The 26596-nt window shown below is 41.4% G+C and overlaps 2 protein-coding genes across 6 annotated transcripts in view; both read right to left on the bottom strand.

Annotated features, from left to right (window-relative positions):
• Window positions 1-7588, bottom strand: part of BCR (BCR activator of RhoGEF and GTPase) — a 100342-nt gene extending 92754 nt beyond the window's left edge. Inside the window, exon 1 of one of the 2 annotated variants that reach the window (XM_052689445.1) lies at window positions 5424-7588. In XM_052689445.1, coding sequence (XP_052545405.1) covers window positions 5424-6939 — 1516 coding nt within the window. In that variant the 5' untranslated portion in view covers window positions 6940-7588. Of the gene's footprint in view, window positions 1-4853; window positions 5352-5423 lie in introns of those variants that run through there. The other variant, XM_052689446.1, reaches the window with a different exon arrangement.
• Window positions 7589-10941: 3353 nt separating this feature from the next.
• On the bottom strand, window positions 10942-23057 carry RAB36 (RAB36, member RAS oncogene family). Of its 4 annotated transcripts, XM_052689444.1 has the most exons (12): window positions 22693-23057; window positions 21927-22077; window positions 21137-21225; window positions 19927-20015; window positions 18365-18430; window positions 17685-17786; window positions 15958-16022; window positions 15533-15584; window positions 14423-14504; window positions 13719-13809; window positions 13047-13166; window positions 10942-12873 (listed from the first exon to the last, which is right to left on the bottom strand). In XM_052689444.1, exons 3-12 carry the CDS (start codon window positions 21203-21205, stop codon window positions 12809-12811), a joined length of 801 nt encoding a protein of 266 aa, XP_052545404.1. In that variant the 5' UTR covers window positions 21206-21225; window positions 21927-22077; window positions 22693-23057; the 3' UTR covers window positions 10942-12808. The 4 variants fall into 4 exon arrangements, with proteins under 4 accessions (XP_052545404.1, XP_052545401.1, XP_052545402.1 ...); XM_052689441.1 differs by lacking the exon at window positions 22693-23057 and having other exon boundaries at window positions 19887-20015; window positions 21927-22068; XM_052689442.1 differs by lacking the exon at window positions 22693-23057 and having other exon boundaries at window positions 19887-20015; window positions 21137-21220; window positions 21927-22061.
• Between the last annotated feature and the right edge of the window lie 3539 nt (window positions 23058-26596).

Genomic DNA, 26596 nt, shown 5'->3' with positions numbered 1-26596 from the left:
AGAGGAGGTAGTGCACTGCAGCAGACTGTCAGTCCATGGATGCTTCCAGCTCTCTCTGCCAACTCCTGGGGCAGGACCAAAATTCTGTGCCAAACAAACATCTCCGTGTTTTCCGTCCAAAAGCACTACGACAGAGGCTGACAGCAGCAAAGCAGAATGGATGCACAGTATGTTCACATCTGTCAGCTGAACTGCTTTGGCCATAAACCAGTGCTGAACAACAAGGACCATAGGAGCAACTCGCTCAGCCACAGACTTAATATTCTGGCTCCACTTGCCTACACATTTCCTGTTCAAATCAAAGGCACTGTCATCTTGTTTCGTGGCACTCACTGCACTGATTCAGATCTCTGTAAAATAGCCGGGCTGAAAATGCTTAGCTTTAATTGTTTGGACAAAGTATCCTAGACTGTGGTCATCATAGTGTGGAAGTTGCTTGGATAGCCACATGGCTGTGCTGCCACTTGGTCCTAGTCTTATGCTCCTAGAACACTCACAAACTTTAGGCACATTCTGGCATTATATTTAATCTACCCAGCTGCCTGCCTGCCTGGGAGGCCATCATGCAGCTACGGCAGCTGCAGAAAGTGGACTCATCTCTACTGCCACATAGGCCACGCTAAAACTGCTGGTACTACACAGAGATGACAAGCTTCTTTATACCTAATCCATTACTCCCAGACCTACCACTACCAGAATGCATAATCTAGGCTATTTACTTCATTGTAAAACCAGTTCCATTTCAGTATTTCTGTTATGGACCACAAAACTGAGCTTCGTACAGACAGATCAGGTGTCATCTGTACTTTTTTAGGGCTTCCTTGTATCAGGCAACTACTATCTGGGTTGGCTTACCCTCTCATTTCAAAAGCAGCTGCTTTGTGACTGCAGAAGAAGCTGAAGGTCGTGGTGGGAGGTGTTCTGTGATCTAGGGTTGCCCTAAGAAAAGCAAAAATAAAATCCGCCTGTCTGCATGTCACTACTGATAGAGGGCTTGATGTAAGTAAGGGTCAGTAGCGGTTTATGGAATAAACAAAACAAATCACAAAACAGAAGAGGACTGCAGAGTTCACTACAGTCACTGAGGACATCAAATGGAAGCCTCTCAGATTTCCTTAAACTCAGTTGAAGGGAGAGAGAAATCTGGCAGAAAAAGAGAGAGAGGGAAATCTTCATTCAGATTATGAGGAGGGGAGTGGTAGGACAAGCAGCTAGATAATCTCAAAAGCCACTAAATCTCTGGAAAGAACTGGGCGGAGGGAGGAAAGCACTTAAACAACATCTTGTCATCAGTATTCCTAGGAAATCCACTGACAATCACAGCAAAGGATTAAAAGATGTTTTAAAAAAATAATAGCTAAATGAACTAAAGAAGTGTCAGAGAAAGTATAAATCTCATTCCTGACCCTGATAGGTCACCGACTGACAGCAAGACCTGTAGCCAGTAGCCCTTTAAAGGAGTAAGTCAGCTACACATGATGGAAGTTGCTGCACTTCAGGTCCTCGGACGGAAGGATTGCTACGCAGGGGACTAAAGCCCACCTCTCTGAGAAAGAGGAGTGTTGTTTCTAAATGGCAATAGCACTGCTATTGCCCCCACTGAGTTGTCTTTATACTGCTGAAAGATTGCAAAGCACTTTTCAAACTATATGTTGTAAAATCCACAGAAGGCAATACTGGTGGAAGAAGTGTAATTAAGAAACTCATCCAAAATGCAGAACATGCAAGCAACTCAAGAACAGGACGCTCATGGGGACTGGTACAGAGCAGCACACTTTTTTGGAGTTTCAAAACTAAACAGTGCAACAGTTACCTTAAAAGCAGGAAATTCAGATGCACAGCTATGTGGTCAGGCATTTAAGGCATACAAACCTGAAGAATCTACGGATCTCAGCAATTACATGACTTAAAATGGTATTTTGCTCAGCTGAGGTAACAGGAGCTTCGAGTTTTACTTTTCACACACATAGATAAATTCCAGTACTCTTCCCTCCAGCTACATCAAACTCACTGACAGCACAGAACACTCCATGCCCTTCAGAAAGGGACATTCAACATTCCCACACTTATGAGGCTGAAATAAGTAAAAATTTTCTTTCAGTGACCCAAAATTACACAAATCCCCAAACTGATTTTATATTGAGCACTACAGCTGTTGGCATCTTTCTCTCGAGACAGCCTGACTAAAGTCTATGGAGAGCACCATCCAGTCACTTCAGATGAACAGAAGTCACCACTGGGGAACCTGCAGTATTCACCTGTAGAGCTGCTTCCTTATCTATGAGGGCTCCATACAGTTTACACGATGTAATGCAGGTAGGTACAAATCCTTTCACACACAGACCTATGAGAGAGCATGCGCCAGTTTTACAAAGCAAACTATAACATCAAGCAGTGATCAACTCTCAATTAATAGACTTTATTAGCAAATGAGGCCACTGTGATGCCTGTTCACTACATAACAGCACAATGGCTCTCTTCTCGATAACAGGCAGAAAAGTATAATGGGTAGATTCTCATTTTTATGTCTACAACTGCCATTTAACAGAGAACAGACTTTTATTTATCTATGTATATACACACAGACACTGCTTTTCCTCCCCAATCACAGTAAAAATATGCAAGTTTAATGCAGAATTAAGACTTGATTCTCTCTGTTCCCAGTGCAGTAAATTAGTGCTACATAATTCATTCTAACATAAATATATTTGCTGAGACTCCATTAGGTACATTTAACAAAAAGTACAGTTATTATCAAGTCTCACCCCTCGAGCTCTCCTTCTGCTCTTTGAAATAAACTGAAAGCCTACTACCCTGTCTCATTTAAGGCTTTGGATATAACCCAAGTACAAATACTGACTTAGATCTCTTTCATTGGAGAGGTGGATGACCTCCTCCTAAGCCTTTTTTTTTTTTTTTTTTTTTTTTTTGTAACACAGAAGCAACAAACCATCACTTGAATGTGAACTCAATCACAAATTAAAATAAAATATCACATGTCAGCCAGCCAAACTTCATGCACACTGGTAGGGCAGATCCAGACAGAAAGTTCACTTTGCACCTGCCACACTACATTCAGCGTCATTATGGGCAGAGACTTGAAAAGCTAAGCCAAAAAACATACAAAAATCTGAATGTGCAAAGAAACCAAATACTGTTGATCAAATCCCTCTTGATGCTGATTAATAATAAAGCTGGCCAGAACCTGCTATGATTTAAACTTGCACTCTGCTCAAGCACAACTTCAGGGAAGACTGACAGAACTAGAAGCTGAACCACAGGTGCAGAAAAAGCTGGCTGGGTCTGTGAACTGCCTTCATGTCATGCAGTGATGTAGAACAGTGCATGGTTGTTGGGAACAGGAGCCAACCAGTTACACAGTGATCACTCAGGTCTTCTGTTTGTTTTATGAGAAAGAGGTTTTACCAATTAGATTCAGATAAATCTCTCTAAACAGGAAAGAATATATATATATAAAAAGATGCTGTTAGAATTAGTCAGAACCACAGTCAACCAATAAGGTTTGTGGCTTCAGGAGAAGTAAAAAGTTGCCACCAGCTAACGTGCAAGACAGTAAGGATGAGCCATCTGGTGAAGGTTCCTGCTAAGCTTGCCATGTAACCCCCTTTGCTGAGGAAAGCAGAAGGTGAATCAGTTACATTCTGTCCTCGCCTGCAATTGCGTGGCCAAGTTTAGAACAAACACTAGGCTTTCCAGCACAACCAGAAATTTTAACTGTTCAGAGTTTTTAGCAGCCCATTTTGCTCTTAATGCAACCCACAAAGCATGAGCTAAACTATTTAAAATAAAACTCATTTATTCAATTTCTGAAAGCTGAATTTCTCCTCAAGCTTTATCAACCCTTGTTGTTCATGTCCTTTGTTTCCTTCTGCAAAAACTGCAACTGCCAGGAGGCTTCCAGTCATCTAAAGAGCATCAGTAAACAAGAGCAGAGACAGATGGCTGCAGCTCAGCATAAAACAGCACTACACCCAGCCTCTCCTGCACTGCTAGCGCTCCCTGGAAGATACAAACGTATGCATGAGACCAAACAAGAATGCAGCAGTCCCAGATAGAAAGCAAGTACATATCTGTAATCAGAGAAGGAAGAAGCCACTATGAGGACAGGATGCTGAGGTTCCACGTACAGTGAACATTCATTTCAACTGTACAGCCTTTTCTAATCAAATAATTGGTTACAAGGATGGCAGAGGGCGTGAGGAAAGATTTCTCCCCTGCTGCTGCTCCCAGAAGCACTGCTGGCAAAACAAACAAGCGGAAAATCAGCAGGGAAAGTAAAACCAAGGATCTCCTTTCAGCAGTTACTTTACACCAAATGTACAGAGGCTGAGAAAGTAACATCTCTGATAGGACTCATTCACCTGCTACTTCAACAATTCAATCACGTTAACAAATAGGTTAACTCCTTATTAAAATGACTTAAAGAACAAAAGAAAAACACAAAGTAACTCACAGATCTAGAATGACAGAAGTCTGTCAAAACAACCATACTGCTCTTTTGTTCCTAGATTTGATTCTTTTTCATTTACTGCATAGGAGGCCAATGGCAGTGTTAATACAAGATACTGCCTACAATAATGTACAATTATGTATGTCGCCTTGCTGAATAGATTGAGGTGTCCACATGGGTTCCGTAAGTTTATTTCAATTGACATCGATCACTGTTCACTTCTTCTACCACCTCGAAATTCACTGCAATTCCACAGACATCTGCACGCCTGAATGTTTTACACAAGAATGAGTTCAAACACGGCCCATTCTTTCTCAAACAAAAATTCTGATTCTGCTAAAATTAAATTAAGAGCATTCCCTCAGGGCTTCCTGATACTCACAGTTATTCCCTCACTTAGTGACAGCAGAAAGCTTCAACAGGGTTGCACAATCATCACTTCCAATCAGCAATAATTGAAGGATGACAGAATGAGAATCTGGCACTCCAATTAATACAGGCAGGAAAAAAACAAGACTGTGGGAAGAGTATGATTATTGGTAAAGCTCCAGCAAAACCCTCAGGCTGTAGCATGTTGACATGCTACCACCTCGGAGGCACAGTTTAACTACTCCTCAGTGAAAGAGTAAGAGGAAAGGAGTGATCTGTATAGGAATACTGAACAGTTCTGGCCCTCTTTTACCTCAGCAATCACACCAAAACTTAGAGAGCTGATTAACATCGGACTCAGCCGATCCTCTCGAGAGAAGACAAGAGAATTCTGAGGAGTACTTCTGTAGGACTTTTCTGAAACAGAACAACTACAAGGTAAACAGATTTTTCACACTGAACAGTTCCCCTCTTTGGGTGATTCAACCAGGTTCATCTAGAAAACCTCTCCTATGAATGTCTATGATGCCATTTCCTACCCTATGCATTTAAAAAAAAAATAAAATGGAAAGCTGGTACACACCTGCATCTCCATGGAAGAGGCTGTCATGGTGACATCTCCCAGAAGGCAAATCTCCATCAGTTGGCCAGATCTGTCCCGTTTTTCGTACGCCCACAATAGTAGCCTCAGATACAATGACCTGCTGCTGCCTGTGCCGTTTCTGAGACTGGGGAGTTGGTGGACTGCTACTGTCAAAGGACTGCTGAGAGTTCTGGGAGGGAGAACGACTTTTATCCCGATACATGCGGTAAGTGGTAGGGCTGGGGGAGACGTGGCTGGACTGCCCTGAAGAGAAATCTTCCTCACTGGAGGTAAGGTTCTCATTAGAGCTGCAGTCAGGAGTATACCCTCCTCCAATGTCTTCAAAACTCCTGGGGGAATAAGATCTCCTGGGCCAAGTGAGATGTTTCTCCTGGTCCGCTGTACCCTGATTTCTCAGGATAGGTCCTTTCCCTTCTGTCTCCCCCATCATTCCACCAACATAGATACTTTGATAGGGTTGAAAGTCCATGGGCTGCCAAGGTGAGCGGTTGCTGCCATTGGCATTTATCAGATTATCTTTGAGAAACCTGGGGTTCAGTTCAGCATCTTCATATTCTCCATCATAGCCAAAACTGCTCTCTGAGGACCTCCCCCTGTAAGCAGGCCGCTGGAATTCATTGAAGCTGGGTACCATGTTTGAAGGAAGGGAGTGTAAGGACTTTTTGCGTTCCATTTGCATGGCTTGACTACCAAGAGAGCTTATTTTATCAGAAACATCTTTATCGTTGACCTTCACTAGACCTTTCTCATGATGATACTCCATGTTTACATAAAAGGGTTTTTCAACAACATCCTTGTTATCTCCAGAATGATGTGAATTGCCCTTTTTAATCCTCTCAAAATTGGACCTTAGGGCTGCCACACTGGTGCTGTTTCCTCTATCCTTGGAAATAGGTTCAAACAATCCCTCCTTCTCAGCAGATCCCACCAGCCTGCAAGTGGAAGACGATCTGTGTTTTGAAGGAGATCCATCTGCGTCACAGCGACTTTCTGTATCTTCTGCAACTCTCTTCAATTTCTCCTCGCCATAATACTTACACCTGTCCTGTTCTCCTTCTCCGTGATGGGGACTGTCCAAAGGTGACAGGTCTGACCCATCGCTCTGGGTAGACAGCTTTCGCAGAGAAGGCATCCTGGGTTTGAACTTTTCCTCCCCATGGTGCGACTTGCTTTTTTCATGTTCATCTTGGTCAGCAGACTGGTGATGAGGCAGGTCTTGGACCTGCTGGTCAGCACCCCCTTCAGGCAACTGAGAAGCACGTTTAAAGCCCCATCTCTGTCTATCATAGCTTTTTTTCTCCTTTGCCAGAAGAGTCTGCAGGTAAATCATGCGGAACCTCTCCTTGTTGACCTCCATCTCCAGTCTCCGGATGGATGCTTTGCACATCTCCAGCTCCTGTTCAATATCTCCCACAGATTTCAGCTCCATTTTAGGAGGCTCAGAGTCTGCAAACTGCGCTTTCCAAGCCTCTACAAACCCCACAGGGTCCACCATTTTGCATACAGGAGTAAGTGGAGAATAAGGGAAGGAAGCTGGAGAGAGATAGGTGGAGAGAATAAACCAACCGATCTCACATGTAGAAGCCGAAACAGCTCCGACAGGGTCAACTCAACGCGTTTCTTCACGGTCCATGCAGAGAAACTGGGAAGCAAACGGCGATCCTCGGAACAATCTCTCCTCCTCGCCTCCTCCACCTCTTGCCGTCCCCAGCCCCCCGTACGCTCGCTACTCTCCCCCCGTCATGACTGATCCTTCGCTAGCGAACAACAACGCTCCCACCCCGGCGACTCCATAGCACTTCAAAGGGAGGTGGACAAAGGAGCGGGCTCGGGGCGGGGGAGGAAAGGTAAATATCGCCCTCCACCCATCCACCCACCCACCTCCTGCCTCTGCCGTCCCGGCCACAGTCCTCAGCGCCGCCGCGCTCCGGAGCCCTCCGCTCCGTCCTCCCCTTGCTAGTCCCTGTGTTGTGCTTTCTCTTTCTCTCTCCTCCTTTCCCCCTGCCCCTTTCCCTGTCTCCTCCTCCCGGCTATTGTGCTGTCCTCCGGGCGCACACGCTCTCCGGAGCGTCGGCGCGTCCCGCGGAGATCCCCGCCGCTACCCCTCGGTGCCCGGACGCCCCGCGGCCCCGCGGGAGCCCCCTCGGCGCGGCTCTGACGGCGGTCGGCGGCGCGGCTCCGGCGGCTGCCCGCGGCTGCCCATCGCGCGGCCCGGCTCTGGCGGCGGCACCCCGAATCGCAGCGCTGCGGAAGGGGAGGAGAGGAAAGGAGCCGGGCGCGGCGATTGACACGGCGCTGGGGCCTCTCTTAAAGGGGCAGCCTGGGCCGGCGGAGGGAGGCCGTGCCCGCGGGACCCCCGCCGGGCTCGGGGAAGCCGGCCCGGGGCCGCTCCCACCGGCACGCTCGAAGGCGGCCGCCGGGGAGACAAAGGCGCGGATTTGCACGCCGTGTACACGCCCGTCCGCTCGCGCTTGCGGCCGCGGACCGCTCAGCCGCGCCGGCAGCCCTCGGCTCCGACGAGGCACGTCCCTGTGTGCGCGCACCGCCCCTGCATCCACGCCCTCTCGTCCCGTGTATAAACGGAGCGCCCTGCCCGGTGCTCGGAGCGGCGCTCCCCTCGGGCACTGATGCAGCTCGCCTTCAAAGGTCACGTTTGCCCCCACAGCTGCAAAAGCTGTTAATTAGTGGGCGCTTCGTTCACTCGAGCCTTCCTTCACGATCGGGTACTCTGATAAATGACAAGCTGGTACTCAAAATAGCTACGATAGTAGTAACCAAACCTGCTTTGTTCCATCATCACTCTCACTTTTGCCTTATATTATGCTAGCCAAAACAATTCAGAGCACTGCTCTCCAGCTCTGAGTGAAGGGTGGTGAGCTGCGACCAGAAGTTTGGCTGCTTACTCTCCTGCTTCTCAAACCATGGCACACAGCCTTGCTTAAGCCCTTTCCACATACTAATCCAGCCCCTGGAAAAGTGGAATTACAGATATATTTATCATCGTATTTCCTTTCTGGATGATGAGAAAAGTGAAACGTTGCACATCTCAGTATCCCTCATAAACCTGCTCCTTTTATGTCTGACGTGGGACAAACCACACAAGTGAAGTATATCTTTTCTCATATGTTTTTTGAGAAAAGACGGTGGAATATAGCACCAGCAACAAGTGGTGCAATTCCTTAAGAGTAAGAAGCACAGAGCCAGAGGAGCAGTTCTCTTACCTTCAAAATATGCAGTGCTTCACAACCCGCTAAACCATTTTCCTCTCCGTGTTCTGAGACAACACAAAGTATTTTCAGACATCACAAATGGCCAATCACGCGTTCAGCTTCAAATAGCGCATCCCCCTTGCTGTTTGTTTCCTGCCCTTAACCTCTTTTCCTGCACTTGTTTTCTCAGCTTTTAACACATCGACTGATCTATACAAAAAACAGATTATAATCAAAATCATAATAAAATCTGTATACCAAGTCAATACCTATACAAGCCTTCCAAGAAATCTCAATGTTTCACAGGAAGACAACTTGGCTTTTCACCATTGCTACTATTTGCCTTCATGCCTGTTTGACCACTGACATTCTGATATGCAATGCATTCCTAGTACGGTTAACTTTCAGATTGTGCTAGCATGGTTGTAATACTGGCACATACATTACACCATGGGGATGCGTTGTGAGTCTGGAGACTGCTTTTAATTCAGTGCCATTGGTTTTGTTGTTATTTTTAAAATTACTTCTGGAGTGTTTTCTATTTGGGCTCACTGTTTTCATATCTGTGCCATCTCCAGCTGCATCAAGATTTCTAATGGATCATAGGAGGCCTTTCTGTATGCACAATTCACTTGTGGCAAATACTGTTTAACAACTGTATCCTCTGTATTTCTTGAGGTACAAGGTCAGAAATTCTGGTGACTGTTCAAGCGGTCTCTGAATTGATGCTGTTCCTTTATGCATTCATTTTAAGAGATCACAAAATTTCATTAAGGCCATAGTGGCAGACACGTGTCGGTGATTTGTAGCAGCGAGTGCTGTGCTGAGGGGGCAGTGCGTATCCAGCCCGCACCCTCTGCTGCCTCGCCCGGCCTTTCCAGCAGAAATAGAGCGAGCACCGAACTGACCATAGAGCTCCCTCTTGTGGGAAAGAACAGCTGATGCGCTTGGCGTTTAGAGCGCTGGAGCTTCACAGTTACGAAGTTCGGGGGGTTTGTTTTTCTGTGTCTCCCAGCGCGGGAGAATCAGGAGTCTTTGTAAGAAAACAAACAAACAAACAAACAAACAAAAAAAAAAACCACGAAGCACAGAAGTGGGGGCTTTTTAAGGAGAAACAAACCCTGATTTCTGATAAACACGTGGCTGAAATTAAGAGCTATCTTTGTAGCGTAAGGTAGCACTCACTTTTGTGGTAGTTTGACATGACCAATAATCTCCTGAAGTCCTGTCCAACATACATCACACTACGATAGCAGTCCTCTTTCTTAGGACTCAGAGAATGGCAGTGAGGTGAGTCTGACATGGAGAGCAACAGGAATGATATGGATCATATGACCTACAAGAGTATGAAAGAAAACACCCCAAGGGTCACATCAGCACTCAAAGGGAGAAATAATATCACTAAGGATGAAAACAAAAGGTTTTTACAGCAAAAATGAGATTTACCTGCCTGGTGACTCTTTCTTGAATGGCTCTTGATTTGTTACCAGTTGTTTTTCCTCAGATATACGTACTTATTTCAATAGAAACTCATTAGCTGATTAACCTGTATTATGAAAGGCACGAACTAGCATAACACTAGTCCATCTTTGTGGAGATAATTACATCTGCTCTTTCACTCTGCTTCACACTCATTATGAATTTCACATTCTCTGATTTCTTATCTACAAACTCCACAGGAAATGGTTCTGAAACTGGTGCCATCAACACTATGAAGGCTTTAGCTGGTAAAAAAAAAAAATTATGTTTTAGCTTGCCTACATTCAGAGTTAACAGAATTGTTCTGACACTGCTTTCCACAATCTGAAGGCTTTCCAAAGCAAATTGAAATTGCTGATAAAATGGATCAACAAGCATAGATGCAACATAAACAAGATAAAAACATTTAAGAACTTGCAATCTGATAATTCTTTTCCCACCCAAGGTTAGGTTTCCCTTTGTGCTTTCCTAAGCAATCCATCAATTGTAAGATCTAAGATTCATTTTCGATGATCAATTATTTATACTTTGCAGGGGCAGCCTCACAGGGGCTTAAAAAAGGTCTCAAAGCATCCTTCACAGCTTGAATTGAATCAGGCCATCTCCAGAAGATAGCTGCTGACTAACACACTAATGCAGTTTTGGGTAAAGTTTTTGGAACTAAGGAAGATATAAACCACTAATGACCTCAAGCAGTGTACTTAATCATTAGGAAAACTGTCCCAGTTGACTTTCAAAATAACACAACTGCATTGCTGAAGAGATTATATCTCTAATTTTGTACGAGAATTACGGTCAGCAACAGAGTCTGTGATTTATTTTCTTTATTTACTTCAAGAATTATATATATATAATTTACTTCCGATTCATTTTACACTGTAGGTACCAATCCTGTGTCTGCACTGAAACCTAGCACCTACCTAGCATAGACAGGAAGACATCCTGCAAAACCTGCCTTTTGACCTCCAGGACCGTTATCAGTGCTCCTAGGAAAGAGGCAGACCAGTAACTGCTCAGTAACAGCCACGTGAAACTACAAGGATGCACCATGGGTAGAGATAATACTCAGCAGAAGGACTGCTGCTGCAGCCACACTGAACTTGTCCAGCCTACAGTCAGTTACTGTCCTTCAAATGACAGTAACTGGTATTGTGTCCGAGTTTTCTTCTCTGACACACTTCAGGATTGCTCAAACTGCATAACAAGACTGCTTATGTCCAAAAAACATATAGATGCAAGCACAATTTGGTCAGAAATCCAGGCTCGAGCCTGTTCATCATGGTAGCAAAGAGCCTTGAAGCACATCTTTAGAATAACTGCTATATGAATTACTTCCTCTTACAATAACATCTTTAACAAGGAAACAAAATGAGAATAAATGAATGATAACAACACACAAAATTCTGACTTTCAAATCAGTTCATAGAAAATTTTCTACGTGCAAACAAAGGATTTTAATACTATTTTTAAGAGCTTCTACCAGTAATATGAGGTTAGCAGTACTCATGCACTCACAGCACAGTATGAAGGAATGGCCATGTGGCTCTAATGGCTTGTAAAATTGCTTCTGAAAAGCATCACAGAAATGCAACGCGTTTTATATGCATGCACTATACACAGCAGTAGAGTGAAATGTCTTTCTACTCTCATTCAAGCTCAGTTAGCACAAAGATTGTGGCTTTGGTGCCCACTCAGTATCAGACACAGTACAAGTGGAGCGTGTGTTCATCATCCTGTGAAAGAGATGCAGGTCAGGATATTCCACAGTCAGACTCCTTACATACCCACATATTCATCTTCTTTACCAAATGCTACATTGTTGACCTTGCCAGCAGAATCAATTGCAAAAGAGAAAAAAAAAAAAAAAAAAAAAAAAAAGATCCTAGATCTCTATTACATTATTTGTAATTGCTCTAGCTTACATCACAAGCCACGGAAAAATAGAAGTAATTAAAAGGCTGCAAGCCACCTTTCCACTCACTTTTTCATAGAAGACAATTTTAGATGAAATAAATGGTTGAGAATCTAGAATATTTTTAGTTCAGAATCATAGGACTGTTTGAATTGGGCTAGATGACATTTAAACCCTGAATGCCTGCAGGGGCAGAGCAGCACCACCTCACTGAGCAACCTGTGGCAGTACCTCACTGCCCTTGCTGCAGAAAACTTTTTCCTTATAACCAATCTAAATCTCCCCTCTTAATTTGAACCCACTGAGACCTGTTGAAGACTCTGTGCCCTTTGTTCCCATATTGCTACCTTTAGATTCTGACAGGCCGCTCTCAGCACCCTTTTCTCTGAACTGCCATTTGTATTCTGTTCCCATGAGGATGCAACTTCAGTAATCAAGATTTCTAGAGAATTATCAAAGTTACATAACTTTTGACTACAAGTTTTTCTGGCAGACAGATGAGCACACGGTGCTGGCAATGTCTTCTTGCGCTGAGACAAGGATGCCATATTTCCACTACACAGAGAAAAGTTCATGTAACAATACCATCCAGCACAAGAAAGTCTTCAACAACAAGAGAGCCCTCAGAAAGATAGTTTGAATAATATTTTTCTCCCTCATTTCTAAAAACGCAAATTTTTACTTCTGATTTTAGAGCTTTTGTTGTTGCAGGTGCTGTATGTTGGACTACAGAGCAGTGTGGCATTTGCAGAAAGAGTTGAAAATCAGCAGCACCTTGAGCTTTCTTGAGCTTTGCCTTCTGAGATTTCCATCAGGTTCTGTTCCAGCCCTGTAGAAGCCAAAAAGTTATAAACTCAGTTCATAAGAAATAACATCACCCAATATTAAAGGTAGTAAGAGTTGAATGAAGCCCCTCAAAAGACTGCAGTTAATATGCTTGCAGCTGCGTGAGACAGGCTTCAGCGCTCAAAAAACCTTCCAGACAAGCAAAACTTAACGTACTGATGAGGTCTCCTGTCCCAATTTGAGCCATGTGCCCCGTGGTTTTCTCCAGCTCCCTCATCATGGACTGTTCAAAGGCCAAGGTAGCAACTCGGGAAAAGAACTCTTTGACATTTTCCCCTAGGAAACAGAACAAAAAGGATGCGTTTTTGCAACTGCACATCAGTGCCTGATCAGGTACGAACAAGCACACCTGTGAGCAGACCACTGCTTAATACTGGGAAGGATCAGGCATCTCCACCAACCTGTCTTCTGATCACTGCAGGGAGAAATTCCCTTTTTTCCCTACTCTAGAATAATGCACCCTTTGTTTGGTTGGTTTTTTGTTTGTTTTAAACTCAGCAACAAGGAAGTCTCGGTTTGTGGCACAATATTTTCATTCCTAATCAAGTAGAAGTGCATACATGTCTTTAAATAATTATCCATGAATTAAACATGCTTAGACACTGCAGTAGCTTAAGCACACCTTTCTGTAAACACAACAGTGAAAGCATACGTGCAGATGCTTAACTGAAGATCAACCATTGATAAATATGAAGTCTTGAAAGCAGTAAAATGCAGCAGGATCCTTAAAAATACACTGAAATAAAGGTATAAGGAACTTCAGCATCCTTCCACTTCAACATTAGCCTCTTTGGTTACATTATTTTTATATCTTTTGCAGTAACTTACCTGTTTTGGCTGAAACTGACCAGTATTCTGCCTGCATGTCATTGGCAAAGCGGATAGCATCCAGCTCTGTCCTTTCACAAACAGCATCTGACTAAGTAAAAACCAAGGAATACCTTTAATGTAAGAAGCAAGCTGGTAATAACACAGAAGTAGTGCTAGCACCTACACTGGGATGCTTCCTGTTCTCACTGTAGCATTTCTGTCCTTCCCTGGGAACTCCTGCAAGCAGACAGCTGAAGTATTCAGATGCTTGGAAAATAAATTACTTAACGTTGTTTTTAAATTGGAAGCCCCCATCTACCTTCTGTTACATGAAGCAAAGTAACAAGGGCAACAATTGTACCTAGCTATGCAGCATGGTACAGAGCAATAAAGAAAACAGCACAGTCATTGGTCTTCAAATTCTTGTACAATCGCTTGCCTTCAGCAGAAAGTCACAGGACTGAGTAATCATAATGATTTTTGTTGTTGTTGTTTAGTCCTTCTTACTTCTGTCTCAGATCCTTTTTTTCTACTCAATCTATTCTTAATATGCTCAAAGTTTTCTCTCCACACCTCCTGTTGTTTTTTGTTTTTTTTTTAATTTCTCTTATCTCTTCTTCAAGACTTCTTCCCCCTTTAATACAATTTTCTTTCTTGCACCTCATTTTCCCATTCATTTGCTACCTGCGATCAGTCATATCAGTATCTTGCCATTTGCTCACCACCAAATCTTTTTTTGTTCCAACCAGAAAGATGAAGATGGAATTTGGCTCATTTTCTCTCAAAGCATCTTCCAGCCACTGTCTGAAAAGCAGAAGAGAGATGAGAAAATCAGTCAGAGGCAGTATGGAATAATTGAGACAGAGACACATAACAGGGTAACAAGAAAAGCCAGAGAGTGAGCTGATGCAAGAGTGCCAGAGGCCTTTTGTTTGTTGTCTTTTTTTTTTTTTTTTTGAGACAGAAAGGGAACAGGAGCTATTCCAACTGCACCGAATGCATGCCTTCCACTACTGAAAAGTGGAAACATGCTCACAGTAGAGTGTAAATTCTACAATAATATTAATACTCAGAGACGAGTATAATAATACTCAGTATAATGGAAAAGGCAAAATTTTTACAGTGATAATGAAAAAAAAAGAAGCAGAAGAAAAAATTATAAACAACATAACAGATTAGGCAACAAAGGGAGAAAAGAAGAGTGTAATAACTTCTTCAGTAAGATTATAAAGCATCTCCCCCAATTGCATGACTCGTCTCATAAACTTGTATATTTTTGTTACTCTGGCAACCAAGTTCCTCTGGAGTCATCCAGCACAAGGCAAGGAGGGAAGAGTGCGTGGGGGCAGAAATCAGGTTCAAATGTTTCAGTTATTTTCATTCAAGCAGATACACACACACAAATATATATGTAATTTTATGAAGTCTTTTGTGGATGCATTAAATGCCACAGCAGTAGTCTGAGGAAAGACCCCAGTACACATTTGAATAAGACAAAGTACAAGCTGTGGAAAGACACGTATCTGCTTTACTGTCATAACAGCATGATAGAACATGTCAGCTCTCAGCCTGGTGACAGCAGTGTGGATCACAGATTCACAGTGTTTTGCTGCCTGTGCTTAAAGTGAAGCAAGTTTACTCACATCAGCTGGTGTGCTGCTATAAACAAACCATTTTAAGTACTGAACTAATACATCTTGAATTAAAAACGCAAGGTCTGTGTAGGTACATAACACTCTCAGGATCCAGCAAGTTCTCAGCAACTGCAGACTGCAATGCAATTAAACCTTCTGTGAAAGCTGTAAAAGCTAAGCCAAAATAAGGAAACTTACTTGGTGTGATCCAAAGTCTGGATATTAGCTAGATCAAACACTGTTATTATAACTGTAATGAAAGGACAGGAAAAAAGTAATTAAGTTTAAAAGCGTATCAGAAATCTCTCCAGTTTAACTCATCTTGTTAAACAGAAATAACACACATACAGTACAACAGTGGATTTAACACGGAGGACTTAGGAGACACTGTTAGGCTGATCCCCCACCCTTCCCAAGACACAGGTAGCAATTTTTAATCACTTCATCATCACAACATTCAGAGCTTGCAACAAATGCATTCATGAGATTTTCAGTCTTTCCCTCTTCCCAGTAAAGAAAATGCCATTCCATTGCATGTATCTACATGTGTCTTTCCAAGGAGCATATATAGGTGTATATACAATCTCCTGTTACAGGCAGTTTCAAATTAATACTGATCTCACCCTCTGCTCCTCGGTAATAAGCAGATGCAATGCACTTGAACTTTTCCTGACCTGCTGTGTCCCATCTGTGCAATGGGGGAAAAAAAGAAACTTCAGGTTGATGAAATCAAGCGTAACCTGAGCAAACATACTAATGAAGCAACAGACTGGTACAAGTTGGTAGCACTTCTGTGGTATTACACTCTTCTCCATCTGGAACATGTTATTCATTAACTTCTGATAGAAATACAAGTAAAGCTCTATTACTTAATTAAGCCATTCCAGTTCTGGTTTTATCCAGAGTGAATTTTTTTAACTGGTCATTTTGGAGACTGTTCTTTGAGACACAATTCAAACACTTGTATTCTGTATTGTAATACTCTTTTCTTCAAACATCTCAACTTCATCTACATCACATTTATATCTTTCTATGGCAATCTAATTTTGAAAATGCATTTTCTGCACTAATACCAAATAAATCATACATCTGTTCATGCTGAAGTCTTGCAACTGATACTTTGATAGCAGTGCATTCACAATTCCATTAAAGAATAAATAAGCAAGTAAATAAATAAAAGTGAAAAAGGAAAGAAAGAGCTGCTTATCCATGAAGATGATAGACAGTTCTCCCACCTACAGCCAATACTACAGAGGTCTGGGACTTTGTTACAGCACAGCACTGCCACTACTTGCAGACGTAGCTTGTACAGAAATCTCTCAGCAAGAGGGGGCACCAGTGCTTATCGTATGGAAACGTTCTACATCACCACCAAGGAGTCTGAAGACAACACAACCTCAAGTTTAGCAGCCCATGAACCTTATTGTTTCAACTGACAACATACTGACTTATCAGTGCAGATTTTAAAGGCATTCAAACTCCAGAAAGGCAGGGCTGAATAGAATTTTCAAAAACAAAATGGCACCGAAATGGATAGAAAATCATTTGTGTGTTTTTCAGTAAATCTCACTGGCCACCTGTTTACATCTCTAGGCACTGATATTTCAGAGAAAATGTGTTCCTAAGCAAGAAGTTTCTTAAGATTCATGCACTAAAATGCTTCATTCAATGAATTGTATCTCTGCTCTGATCATGCTATAGCACAGATAATTAAATACTGCACATTATAGAACAATACAGTTAGCCAGGTAAGATAGCAAAGGACATTCTCCAGTGGAACCAAAGCAGGTGTGAGAAGGCCAGGATTCCCACTAAACTGATAAACATAGCTAAAAATCAGAAACATCACTTAGATCTTTTTGTGATTTAGGGAATGACATTTATTTTGCAATTAGGAGATGCTGAAATAATCAGAGTTCATAAAATTGACTTCAATTACTGCAGGGAACCCCCCAACCCCCTTCAGAAAGGTCAAGTTCTGTGCTCACAAAGCCTACTAAACCCAAATGGCAGAGTAACACAACAAAACGAGTTGCAAAAGCTTCTGCTCCTCTTCCAAGAAGCTTGAGTAAAAAAGAACTGCAAATAGTGCAAGATTTCCAAAATGAATTTTCATTGACAAAATTCTAATGTTTCCAGGAATGTGAGATCCAAGAGGAAATTAGAGATTTTACTTATTCATTTATTTCATTAAAATTGCAAGTGCAGGTGCAGAACCTATTTTTCAGATCCATATTATGCTATGGGCTTTTATTTTTTAATGTATATCTTTGTACTACCAGAGCCTGTAGCAACTTAAACTCTTCTGAGATTGCATTGCATGTGGAACTTAAGCCACGTTTCAACTTACATCTGGAGATTATATGGTATGCCAACTATTTCAAAACGTTCAATTTCAAAATCCACCCCAATGGTCGCCTTGTAATCTCGTTCAAAATGATCCCTACAGAACCTGCAATGAAGGAATGGGCAAGGATGAAGTTTTAGTAACTCATGGCTACAAATAGCTGCAAAGTAACACTACCTAAGATAAATTATACAGAAAAGAACTAATAGTGGAGCGATTACATTGTGCAGAAGCATTTATAAAAACATTGAGACATCAAAAAATAAAAAAAATAGTGAATGATAAACTGGAAAGTACATACATCAAGCAAGTCCTCAGGATGAAATAAGAATCAAAACAATTTCTTTGCACTGTCTAGGAGAGGCAGCATCAAATTTTTAGTTACAGAATAATATATTTTGGGTCACAAATACAAAAGGAACATGTGCTTATTAATGAGATTAATAGCCAGCAAGATTCCTTTGGAACACAGAAATAATTGAAAATGCAAACAGACAGAATGCAATTACAAGCTATCGAAATTCAGAGCTCTGTTCACCAAATTTGCAAGGTCTGGCAAATACTGCACAGTATCATATTTGATTGAATATATATTCAGTTCAGATTCCTGAAAGCTTTACTGCAACAAGTGCTTTCAGCTTGGAAAAGAACTGAACCAATCCATCTGCTGCAATACACCATACCTGTGGATGAGGCTCGTTTTCCCAACATAGACATCGCCAACCACAACCACTTTGGATATTTTCAGCCTGTTAGGAATATTCAAAATATTTCATGCTTTTAGTAGTAATTTCAGTATTGTCACTGTAGCAATTCTGATGTAGATCCTTAAGTTGCGAGTGATTAATGCATCTGCAACTCCAGCTTACTTGAATGCCACAATGCTGCAGAAGGATCAGTCTTAAATAGTGAGAAAGAAAAAGACCAAAAACTCCAGAGCAGAATTAGCCATTTCTTACTTTGCATATAATTTCTATGGGGCAGAAAGACCTTATCAGAAATGCTTTCAAGGAAAGATTATACACTTGGCAGTTTGCACTTAAGACCATATAGCATCTACATCCATAGAGCTCTTCAAAAGTACAAGTTTATATTTTTCTGCCACTAAAATTAATTATGAGTTTTTCATTGACTTAAATAGTATAGAATCAAATCTTAAGTGCACAAATATGGAATTGCTGATAATAAAATAATTTGCTGATAATAAAACCCATTGCAGAATCTGTCTCTGGGAAAAAATAATGGTCAGAGCCAATACATTTTCTGACTACCTGAAATAACATTAATCTGAAGCTTGCCTCATGCAAATAATCCTCTTTGCTCTGGGTTCTCCCGCAGAATACAGCAGATGGGCTGGAGGTGACTCACCTGCACTCTTAAAATTGAAATGTAGCGTATCCATCAGGAGATACAGATGGATAAATGAGTGTACAGTATTTGTTGACTGAAACTTGGATTGACATCTCCCCTGCACATGCTACAAAAATGGCTTAGGAGGTTTAATATTGTTCTGTATCAAAGAATGGCTTTTTAAACAAAAGATTCAGTCTTGTATTGAATGCTGTATCTGCTTATATCTGGTTTAACTCACTACAAACTAAATCTACTACAGGTGTGTGTTCTGGGAGAGAGATGACTAGAAAAAAATTTAAAGAACATTAGAATTCAAGATTTATTTTTCATTAGAATTTTAGTCCAGAATTTTGCTCCAGTTTTAAGGAAACATTTAAGACAACTTCTCAGCATGGATACTTTTAAAATATTAAAGCTAGATTCTTATGTGCTACAGGCAACTTAAAACTGCTGTGTTTATATCTGCTCCAAAGCCTTTATCTAGTTCTTACTTGGTACACTCAGTATGCAGTCCTTTTGTACTCTCTAGTGGTGCCAGTACATCTGTTCTTGTCCTTGCAAATGCTCTAGGACTTGCTTTTCATGCTGACTTGCATGGCCAAAATTCAACACTAATTTTAAACAGTTGGTTAATCCTTTAAACTAAGATATCTGTTACTAAGTAACAACTCTGTTTCTTTAACTTCACTTAAGCCAGGAAGAAAAAGATCTTTAAAACATATAAAGAAGCAGTATTTCATTCATTTACTGTGAAATGGTATAGAAGAGCCGTGGAGACAGTCACAGTGGAATGCTCAACATGTGTAATCAGGAAAAGCTTATGGAGGAGTCAGGCTATAAAGAGGTTAAAACATTTGTGTCTCATTGCACACTTGGGTTATTAGAAACTTGCCCAGCTGTTCCAGTGCTCTGCTGACAGGCAGTTCTGAGCTGTGCGTGGAAGTGGTCTTTGATCTGCAGACAGGCCTCAGGAGTGTACCACTGGAGACACAAGAGAACAGCTACTGAGATAAAGTCCATAATGCCTACTTGTCAACAAGCCAAATCAGCAAGGTGAGATAGAAAAGGAGATTACTTCAAAAAGCTTGTGAAGCACAGAGATACTCCAGCTCATGAAAAGGGACAGTCTGGGTTAGAAGGCAGTAAGGCTGATGCACAGGTATGTTTGTATAGCTCCACCAAGTATCAGAGCCCTAATGAACTTCCACAGTAAATATATTTGTCAATCAGTTTGTACAATATTAATTATCTTAAATAATTCCAATAATCTAAGACATTCAAGAAGAACACAAGTGGGAACGCATCACTAGAAAATCATTTGGACTACAAGTCTTTTAGATCTCTTACTTGTGAGAAGCACTGATTTTATTGCTAATTTTCCATTAAGCTTAGCAGGCTACAAACAAGGAAAGCATGTTTTGCCTCATATTTACTTAAAATAACAGTGACACTTTTCATAAAATTAAAAGCAAAATAGGAGGTTGAGATTGAGAATGAAAGAAGTGCAAAATCCTCTCAAAAGAGTGCTTTGAACAAAATTAAAAACAGAATGGCAATTCTTTGTCCTTACCTGCCCCTAACCATTCCATTCTACTTCAAGGATAAAACTCTATGGGGGTAAGATGATCTTCACTATCAGTTTTCCTACAGTGCCTTCTACGTTTGATCTACAGTATGACTAAGTTTCCTACTCACACAGAAGATTAAAATTGCTTCAAATTCTTCAAGTGAAAACTCCACATAGACCTAATTAGTCTTTCTGAATATTAAATAACAGCTATGGTTCTAATTTCCTCTCAGTGTAGGAACTCTGTAAGTGTGGTAATTATTAATGTTTGGCTAAAAGAACAGATATTATAAGGTAACACTTCTGTTGCAAAAGTCACTTTCTGTTGAGGTTAGAGGAAGAAACCTGGTTTATTATTAAGTGCACCAGCACCGAATGGGAAAACAGGGTCACACTCACCTCTGAAATAAATACTTAAACAATTTGCAGTTTTAGCAGAAGACATCAAATATACATCAAACCAAAATACTATTAGCACAAGGGAAAGGCATGGCAGGTGATACAACCTCTGAGCAAAGTGATAAAGAACTCTTACCTTAGGAAACTGGGAGATTATTCTGTCCCTGCTCACTGGGGGAACCATATGCTTTGGGTTGGACTTCATCCTCCAAACTCAGGTCTGTTCTGTCAGACAGAAAACATGCAAAGTGAGACAAAATATTGAGGAATTGTCTCAACACAGGAAAAACATCAAAAACAAAAAATGAACAGTCCTTTTGGACTTGTTTCCTCCTAGTACAACTGGCAGCTCTTTGACTTCATGTTAAAGAATACATGTTTCTCATGAAAAAGGATGATTTCTGTCTGCAGAAATATAGAAAGAAATAGGGGCTTTTTCTAAGTAGAAAAGCACTGAGTAATTCTGGAGGAGGACAGAGAACTGTTCAGTTAATTCAACATAACTGCTATAGTTTAGTCCTCAACTGACTTTGTAGTGCTTAATTTAAAAAGCCCACACCTCACTATTTTAAATGCTACTGCATAAAGCATGTTTATTAATGTTAGGGCATATCAGATTCCATTAGGTCAGAAGGGGAAAGGAGAAACAACAAAGTTGCCATATTTCTTGGCACAGCAACAAACTTCCACTCAACATCAGCTCATAAGGAACAAAATCAGTAGTTAGTCTGACATGGAAGAACAGTGTTCACAGGAAAACTACAAGCGAATCAAGATATCTCACTTGAGAAGCAATGATATCGTTATGAAAAGAAGGGTTGTGGGTTATTGAGAGGGAACTCTTTGTAAGGCACCAGTTTCTTACTGGCATTCAGAAGAATCTAACGAGAGCAATCCTCATGCAGCAAACACAAGGAAGGACTCACCGTGCAGTGCAGATGCGGCAGGATCCAGCCACACGAGCCGCCTGCAGCCGCGTGCCCATGGCAACAGGCTTGCAACAGTTCCCTTCCTCTCCTCCTCTCACGGACTGAGAAGGCGGGGTTGGAATGGAGTAATTTAACCATACGCAGGGCTCTGGTTTTAGAAGAACAAACCTGTTATAGTGGCCATGCAGATTCCTTTAATATTATGCATATTAGCAACTATAAAGAAAAAAAAAAAAACTCCAGAGGTTTTGTTTTGCTCCCTTCCAACCCCAGAATTTCAGCTTTCTTTCATTCCAGCCTTATAGTCAGGATGTGCATGCAACTATGAGCCATTTTGAATCACATAAACGTCTCTAGTAATTACCAATCTTGACTGATAGCATATCAAACAATAAAGATAATAAAGAATAAAAAATCCCATTGCTCTTCTGTATTGCCTAAGTGTTGTTAATCAACTTAGTTTAGACTGCATTTAGGATGCTAAAAGGTTTTGCTGTTCATTTCACTTGGATATAAACTTCCAAATTTCAGGAAAAAAATAAAAGCTCTCACATTCAAATAATCGTATTTCCATAATGCTGCAACAGGCTTGGACTTCTTAACATCCAGGAGACAAAAGTCTCCCATTTAAAAAAAAATTAAAGGACCAGTAAATAATAAAAAAAGAAAGCGTGCAGCATATAACAAAAACCCTACAGTTGTTTTGCAAACATAAGCAAAGAATAAAGGTCAACAAAACTACCAGACCACTACTTAGAATTACCATTTTATTCTCTTTTGTGAGGAATTTCTTCTGTGAGGGATCACTTCAGGCACTCATGTGATTCGATCCACACTGAAAGCAAACAAACAAACAAAATACCCAAATTTACAGCCGATGTGTCACTGAGGACCAAAGATGACAGTGTTTATTTTTAACCATATACACATTTCTATCAATCATACTCCTGACTGCTCCAAACCTGGATCCGCTTCGTGATGTGCTCCAAAATAACAGTTCTGAAAGCAAAAAAAGAAACCTTCCTGGTTGGTAGCAGCATCGCACACGCTGGATTTGCTCCATTTTCTCCTAGTTCTGGCTCAGCACATCCTCAGCGTGTACCAATCTGTCCTGAGCGCACAGCATGACTCACTGCTCGTCTCCTGGAGCTCTTTCACAAACTAAGCTAGGAAAAAATAATCAATTCAACCATCTCAGTGAATCCAAAGTCCAGGAGGGACCAAGGTAAACAAGGAGAAGTGTTTTAAAATCAACAGGCCATTTTCCTTTGGTGTATTTCAACTAAATTTCTCTCGCAAACACACAATCACCAAACCAACAAATTAGCTGCAACGTCAGGGGAAACAAGCCAGTGATTTAAGAAACACAAAGCTGCTGAAAGTGCTGAGAATTATAGGCACTGAGATCCAGGTTCTCTCTTCCCACAGAGCTCAGTCACAAGTCTCCATAGCATCACATCACTCCCATCAACAGCATCAGCCACAGACAAAAGATTGAAGGCTTCAACTCTGCATAAAATCACTTAATGCTATGACCACTGATTAAAATCACTATACCAAGGTGTGGTGAAAAAAGGATGAGAAGAGAGTTAAAGCTGAGGGACGTGAGAAAGCTTTGACCTTCGCGTGTGCCATCTGCATGGACAAAAGTTCACATTCTTCTATAGAAATGGTGAAGTTTCAAAAGTCTTTGGTTTGTAAATATCTAATTCATTCAAGGAAACTAACTTCTACTTCAATCAATTTGTTCTTATAAAAAAAAAGAAAAAAGAAAAAAAAAAAGAAAGGAAAAGAAAGCACCCTTTCCCGAGGATATTTTTTAAAGCAGTACTTTTCTTCTGTGGATCTTGGTGATCAACAAACCAGAATCTATTCCAGTGTTTTACTACATTAGCTCCTTTACAGAGAAGGCAGTTGGCGCGGGCTCCCACACGGCAGCGATTCCCGCCCTTTCCTCACACGCGCACCCACCAAGCGCCGCTCGCCGCTCCCCTCGCCCCACGCTAGTAGCGGCCACACATTCCGATTCACCAACCACGCCGCGGACGCCACTGCTTTTCAACAACCACCGCCGAACGCGCTGCTTACGCTATTGACGCAAAGCTAGAAACAGTAGAGGAAAGGAGCACGGGGCCGCGCAGTTTTTATTCACAGAGCTAGGCTTACGCAAAGGGCGGGTTGCTGTGGTAACCAGAACGCGGGCGCGCAGGCGCCGTCGAGCAGCAACCGGGGCTCGGGCTGAGAGCGGCGTCTGTGATTTTACGGTCATTTGGTTTGCTCTTAAGAAACAGATGCTATTGTTAAGTAGGATTTTATATATATATGATTTTCTTTTTCCGTGCAGCTGTGTTTTGTTGTGTTGAGCAGTTTCCAGGGTTTCAGGCTGCTCCATTGCTGCGCTGAGGGCGGCGGGCGGTCAGCGATTCTTTCCAGGATCATTAACGAATTCCGAGGGCAGGTTTCCACTACAAACCTTTAGAAAGACCGTGTTTCTGAAAAATGGCCTTTTGATAGAATTTGAGTCCCTTCGGTAGCATGGAACATTCTAAAGGGGTTTTAACCCTTTAAAAAAACACTTCTCTCACAATTTTAATCTTTCTCCTTGCTTCTTCTCTTGATATTTTACAGTACTCAGTAGAAGCTCAAACCAGAAAGAACAGCTCATCTGATGAACCATCCCAGCCTCTTCTTTCACAGCTTCCTAAAACCTCACGCATGCTAGAATTGTGCTTTGAAGAGACAGAACCATTCAGTTTTAATGCTAATTAATAGTGGTGGCTTTGGTACATCAGTTGTCACCAAGCAGAATCATTTTACAGTATTTTTTAAGTATAAGAAGAATCCTCCCCAGACAAATCAGGAATGGCAAGCACTCTTATCTCAGCCAAGCTTCCCCCTGATGTAGATCCAACAAAAGCTCCTATTGCATTTGGGAGGAGAGCTCTGCCTAAACTGAATGGAGAGATACAATCTCCTGAGGTGCTGACTCAGCAACGGGCATTGATGGCACTCTGTGATCTGGTCCATGACCCAGAAAATATCTACCAGGCAGTCCAAATAGGTAAGTGGTTTGCTGCCATAAGCTTTGACGCACTGGTGGTGACAGAGAGGGATGTGCTGTACTGTGTTGTCCTGTTTTTACTCCTGCAGTATAATTGATGAGAGAGAAATGGCCAGGAAGATATCCTGGTTTTAATCTCTACTTGTTTTGAACCATAAAAAAGTAGAGAATATTATATTATCATTAAAAAAAAAAAAAAGAAAAGAAAAGAAAAAAAGAACAATCCACATCTCTTTAAAGACAGGCTAAGGGAACTGAGCTTGTTCAGGCTGGAGAAGACAAGGCTTTGGGGAGATCTCATTGCCACTTTCCAAGACTTAAAGGAAGCTTTGAAACAGGAGAGAGACTTTTTACATGAGCAGATGGCGATAAGAACAGGGAGTGGTTTTACCCTAAAGGAGGGGACATTTAAATTAGATATTAGAAGGAAATTCTTCATTCTGAGGACAGTGAGGCCCTGGCAGTGCTGTCTAAAGAAACTATGAGTGCTCCATAATTAGAGGCCTTCAAAGCAAAGTTGGATGGGGCCCTGGGCAGCCTAATCTGGTGGCTGGCAAGCAGCCCATGGCAGGGCGTTGGGACTGGGTAGGCTTTAAGGTCTCTTCCAACTTAAGCCCTTCTGAGATACTATAACTATAGAGAATGAAAAAATAGCAACAACAACCCCCTTTTATATTTCTTCATTCAACAGGTATCTACCTGCATCTTGTTGAGTACCTCAAACATAAAGTACCACTCGACCTCAGTGGACTAGTGAGTCATTTAGTGATTAACCAAAATTAATTTGCAAGGGCTATGAAGTCACTTTTTGCCATTCGTTCCTTCAGCAGTGGATAGCACGGCACACTCAGCTATAACTACTGGAGAGCCAAAACATCAGAGCTTTACACAGAATATTTCTCAGAAGTCTCATGATAATTGTAGAATGAGACTGTAACAGGAGCCTCAGGAACTTCATAAGAAATTAAAACTAAATAACCAGATTTTTTATACTTCTCAGGATTACATCTGCTCACTATTTTTAATTAATATATATCCTAACATTAGGAATAATCTTAAATTTGCAGTTGAGGGAAAAAAAAAGTCATGCAAGGTTATGTTCATAACATTTTTTAGTAGTCAGTTGTGTATTTACAGTATTGTTGTGTAAAAATGAAGTAGTCTTTAGGTTTGTCACTACCACACACATTTTCTTCATAAGAGGCACCAATAGTCACACAAAATAATGTAATCGTTGTTCAGTTACATTAGTTTTTTCTTCTCCAAAAGAAAGAAAAAACTAATTTCTTTTCTCTACTGCCAAACCAAGTTTATTTCAGCAGATGGAAGGTAAGGCTCTGTGCTCTTACACAGCCCTTGCGAGACTTAACGTTTACAGAAATGTAGTCAATCTCCAAACACCCGCTTTTCTGAAACAGTAACAGCACCACTGACATCAGTATACCTTTGTTTTTAGAGTTATATAACTTCCTAACTCTTAGCAAGGTTAGAACATAATCAGGTACAGAATTCAACAGCTTGTTTCTAGTATTAACCAACACAAGGTTAATTCAATGGGAACTTTCCATTATTCTCATCAGCTGTCAAATCAGACAATTATGTGGGG

The sequence above is a fragment of the Tympanuchus pallidicinctus genome, unplaced genomic scaffold, assembly GCF_026119805.1.
Source record: "Tympanuchus pallidicinctus isolate F22 unplaced genomic scaffold, pur_lepc_1.0 scaffold25, whole genome shotgun sequence".
Lineage (NCBI taxonomy): Eukaryota > Metazoa > Chordata > Aves > Galliformes > Phasianidae > Tympanuchus > Tympanuchus pallidicinctus.
Note: the sequence above shows the minus strand (reverse complement) of the source record. Positions and strands in the feature narration are given on the sequence as shown.

What these genes read in the sequence shown, in the direction of transcription:
- RAB36 (XM_052689444.1), bottom strand. Translation starts at nt 21,205, where the DNA reads ATGAAGTCCAACCCAAAGCATATGGTTCCCCCAGTGAGCAGGGACAGA. An exon ending in TAATCTCCCAGTTTCCTAAG is followed by an intron (nt 20,016 to 21,136) that starts GTAAGAGTTCTT and finishes TTGTGTCTCCAG; the next exon opens with TGGTACACTCCTGAGGCCTG. An exon ending in GAACAAAAAAAGATTTGGTG is followed by an intron (nt 13,810 to 14,422) that starts GTGAGCAAATGG and finishes GTTTTTACTTAG; the next exon opens with TCAGATGCTGTTTGTGAAAG.